General features: G+C 43.7%; 1 protein-coding gene across 1 annotated transcript; it reads left to right on the top strand.

The window, feature by feature from the left end:
* Positions 1 to 333: 333 nt before the first annotated feature.
* On the top strand, positions 334 to 2891 carry LOC130841566 (melanoma-associated antigen B10-like). Its single transcript, XM_057717683.1, has 2 exons — positions 334 to 1285; positions 2857 to 2891. The coding sequence occupies exons 1-2, from the start codon at positions 334 to 336 to the stop codon at positions 2889 to 2891; spliced, it is 987 nt and encodes a 328-aa protein (XP_057573666.1).
* The last annotated feature ends 1497 nt before the right edge of the window (positions 2892 to 4388 follow it).

The following is a 4388-nucleotide window of genomic DNA, read 5'->3' as shown; positions in this document are numbered from 1 at the left end:
CTCCAGGTCTTGCCAAAAGTGAAGTGATGACCCTCTGTTCTCTAACTCAGAACAGAGCCACTGCTCTAAGCCCCAGTGAGCCCCAGGCAGATGTGGTAGGTAGGAGCTAAGGCACATCCTAGTTATTTCCACAGGGTCCTCACGGCAGAGGCAAATCAGAGAATAGGAGCTTTGTGGGCTCCTAGAACAGTGCCCTCAAGGAAACCTGCAGAGGCCAATAGAGGCCAAGGCCGAATGTATCTCCCTGTTGAAGTGGCCCAGCGATCTCATCCTCTTTCCTTTAGGTCACTGAGTCACCTGCCCACTTGCCTGCTGCTTTTGTTCAAAGTCATCATGCCTCGGGGTCGGAAGAGTAAGCTCCGTGCCCGTGAGAAACGCCGCCAGGCCCGAGATGAACCCGAGGATCTGGTAGGTGCTCAGGCCAAGGTGGGAGTGGGAGAAGAGTTCCCCCCTTCTTCCCCTCCTTGTTGCAAAGCTATTTCCCAAAGCTCACTTATTGTTTGGTCATGTTGCAATCCACAGGGTCTTCACAGAGCCACAGCTTTTGCAAACACTGAGGCCATCTTCAGAGACCATCTAGCTGAGAAGGTGGTTACACTGGTGTACTACCTGCTGTACAAGTATCGAATGAAAGAGCCCATTACCAAGGCAGATATGCTGACAAATGTAATCCAGATGTATAGGAGTCACTTCCTTGAGATCCTTAAAAGAGCTTCTGAGCACCTGGAGGTGGTCTTTGGCCTTGACCTGAAGGAAGTGGATCCCTTCCGGCACATCTATGTCCTTGTCAACAAACTAGATCTAAGCTATAATTCAAACCTGGGTGATAAAAGAGGGATTCCCAAGACAGGCCTGTTGATGGCTATTCTGGGTGTGATCTTCACTAAGGGCTATTGTGCCACTGAGGAGCAAGTCTGGCAAATAATGAATGTGATGGGGTTATATAAGGGGAGGAAGCACTTCATTTTTGGGGAGCCCAGGAAGCTCATCACCAAAGATTTGGTGCAGGAAGGGTACCTGGAGTACCGCCAGGTGGCCAACAGCAATCCTCCACGCTACGAGTTTCTGTGGGGCCCCAAAGCCCATGCTGAAACCACCAAGATGAAAGTGCTGGAGTTTGTGGCCAAGATCCATTATACAGTCCCCACTGCCTTTCCAGTCTGGTATGCAGAGGCTTTGAGAGATAAGGAAGAGAGAGCCCGAGCCAGAGCTGCAGCCAGAGCTCGTACTGCTGCCCTGGCCAGTGTGCGCTCCGAGGCCATAGCCAGCAGCAACTCCCGCCCCAGTAGAGTCTGAGGCAGATTCTTCACTTTGTTGTTAAAAAGAGAAGCCCACATTCTAAACAGTAGAAGGTTGGGGTGGGGCCGCAGACAACAGAGTGTATAACATATATTTGTGTGTCTGTTCTATGTAGTAACTTGGATAATTTTTTAAAATATTGTTCCTTTAATATAATGTTTAAGTAGCTTCATAATCCAAATTTATGAGTGATATTGCTCAATCATTGCTGTGAATGAGATTTAAGAGTAAGAGTTTTATTGTATTGTAAAACTAATTGAAAAAGTTGCACCCTATTTTGTAATTTGAAATAAGACAACATGGCAGTAGAAGAGGCATTTCCTTGGAAATGTGAAAAACTTAACAGTGTAATAATTGGGGTCAAGAAATGGAGAGATAAAGATGATAAATTCTTGGTTTCATTTATCACATTTTGTTATTTCATAACATGCGCGTGTGTGTGTGTGTGTGTATATATATATATATAGAGAGAGAAATCTGGATATATTCAGCTTATTCAAGAATGTAGGAGAAATAATATTATAATAAATTAGACCTCTTTTTCAGTGGCCCATTTTTTTTTTCTCCAATAATAATTAAGCATCTAATCTTTGCAAAGCTCCCTCCTAGTATGGGGAACACTAAGACGAACAAGAACCATTCCTGCCCACAGAATTTTATGATGTGGACCATTTTTAAAGTCTTTATTAAATTTGTTACAACATTGCTCCTGTTTTTATGTTTTGGTTTTTGGCTGTGAGGCATGTGGGATCTTAGCTCCTCAAACAAGAATCGAACCCACACCCCCTGCGTTGGAAGGCGAAGTCTTAACCACTGGACCACCAGGGAAGTCCCATTTTAAAGTAGAATTTTAAAGTCTTGGAGCAGCTATGACGCAAGGGATATTATAAGATATCCCCTACAACTAAAAGAACAAGCCAAAAGATGGTGTGAGGACTTGGGGATTTTCATTGTGAGTAGTCAAATGTAAATACCCCTTGGCAAAGGGGTTTGAGACCTTGGGAAACTGCAAGTCCTTCAGTGGGAGGTAATTTTAATTAAGATGGGTGGTGGGTCAGATGAGTTTGTTTGAGTGGTAGGCAGAGACTAAAATCTCAGATGATGTGTCTCAGATTGAGAGACTAAAGCCTGGAAGGAAAAGCTACTTTTAGCATTCACTTCAAGATCATGTATAAAGCACAGCAATTTTCACCTGGGGCAGGAGTGGAAGAGGTCCTATGCTCTTTTTCCAGTGTGAGAAAACACATCCCACAAAATAGGTGGTTTGTGCACATTATAACAAGGGAGCATCTGAGAAATAAGGGTGATACTTATATGAGGTGGGATGCTCAGGAGCCACTGTGCTGGCAATCTTTGCCTTGGGCTGGGAGAGACATAGTCCATCCAATAAATGGGCATTTTAATTAGGTTATCTGGAATGTAATTTGGTAAACTCTAAGCTAGAACTAGATTTGTGATGGAGGTAAAATAATTGCAAACACAAGTGTTTTGGATGGAAGGGAAGATATAAGGGAGGGATGGAAATAGACTTTTGACACAAATTCCAGGAATTTTGAGTCGCATCAAACTGGGCAGAACCCCCACACCAGTAATAAATAATATATCCTAAGAAAATTTATACAGCAAGTAACTTAGTTTAACATTCTGAGCAACATATTGGCTGATTTCTTGTGCCATATCCTAGAGAGCTGTAAATTCTATATTTCCTGGATTAAAAAAAATAAACCAGAGGGGAGGTTAGTAGGTTTTAGGGTGAAAATAATTATAATAATAACTAAAATTTAGCAAAACCCAATACATACCAGATACTGTGCCAGTGTCTTGCATAAGTTACATTCCAACATTCCTATTTACGTGATATATGTGAACCAAGAGCAAGAGGACTACTTATCAAATCCATTTCACAGATGAAGATCTGAGGCTCACAGAATTTTGCATTTTTCCTGAGTTCACCTGGCTTGTAAGTGACAGAGCTGGGACTAGAGCCCTGGTCGGAATTCCTCTAGAGCCCACAGTGTTCCACCCCTCCCAGCCTGAGGCCGACCTTCTAATTCCTTTCTCTTCTCATTACTCCACAACATCTCCTGGGAAATAAAAAGATGGCATCTGCAGCCAATGTACTAAATCCAGGTGTATTAATAAGGTGAAAATGAGAATTAAACACCAAGTGGGGATTGTCTATGGCCTGCATTCCCCTAAGGTTCTCCTGCCCCTATCCGCAGGAGAGCTGACTCTTTTAGAGCTGACTCTGCCCAGTGCTGGTACATGGGATCAGATCCAGCCCTTTCCGAATTACATCGCTCCTCCCCTGGGGCCTCCTCAGTGTGCCCTCATATTCACATCTGGATCCTGACCTGCTGTCTAGCTCTCCCCTGCTTCCTTTTATAAGGCTGCACTCTGCTCCCAGTGGAACAGAAAACCCAGAATCACCCAACTTTCCCCTGATTTAGAGCATTCCAGCTCCCTGCAGGCATTCCCTGTCTGTCCCATCCATGACCATGGAATCTCTGATAAGAACGGCCCCAACCACTGTTTACTTTGGAGGTGAAGTTTAGAAATCTGCTCACTTGCTCTGGGTGCTTCCACCACACTCTCAAAGTTTTTTTTCCAAATTGAATTGTGAGTAAATTAGGCACAGGATCTACTGGTTCTTGCAAGATAAACCTAAAGTTAGAAGGTTTTAGAAAGCAGACAACGTTAGAAAGAAAAGAGAATTTAATCTGCTGACATTTTTGGGACTGGCCACTGAATCTGTACACTGATGAGTGAGTTTAACTAAGTGGCCAAGAACCAAAGCCTCCCTTCGAAATGGCAGATGAGGAAGGACCAAGGAAATCACTGTGTCACAACCATCTGCAGAGGCTGGATTCTAACAGACTCCATACCCCTTCCAGGAGGTTATGCTAGTATTCCACACATTGCCACAAATTTAGCAGTTTAGAACAACACAAATTTATTATCTCACGTCTGTGGCTGATAAATCCAAGTTGCTTCTGCTGGTTTCTCCGTTCTGAGTTTCCTAAGGCCCACGTCAAGCTTTCAGTTGCCAGACCTCTCCTTATGAGTTCCGGGAAGAATTTCCTTCCAAA

This window comes from Hippopotamus amphibius, chromosome X (genome assembly GCF_030028045.1).
Source record: "Hippopotamus amphibius kiboko isolate mHipAmp2 chromosome X, mHipAmp2.hap2, whole genome shotgun sequence".
Taxonomy (NCBI): Eukaryota; Metazoa; Chordata; class Mammalia; order Artiodactyla; family Hippopotamidae; genus Hippopotamus; species Hippopotamus amphibius.
This window is presented reverse-complemented; position numbering and strand designations above follow the sequence as displayed.

Coding starts and splice junctions, on each gene's coding strand:
- LOC130841566 (XM_057717683.1), top strand. CDS start 334: ATGCCTCGGGGTCGGAAGAGTAAGCTCCGTGCCCGTGAGAAACGCCGC. Junction 1,286..2,856: donor CAGCAGCAACTCCCGCCCCA/GTAGAGTCTGAG, acceptor AGGAATTTTGAG/TCGCATCAAACTGGGCAGAA.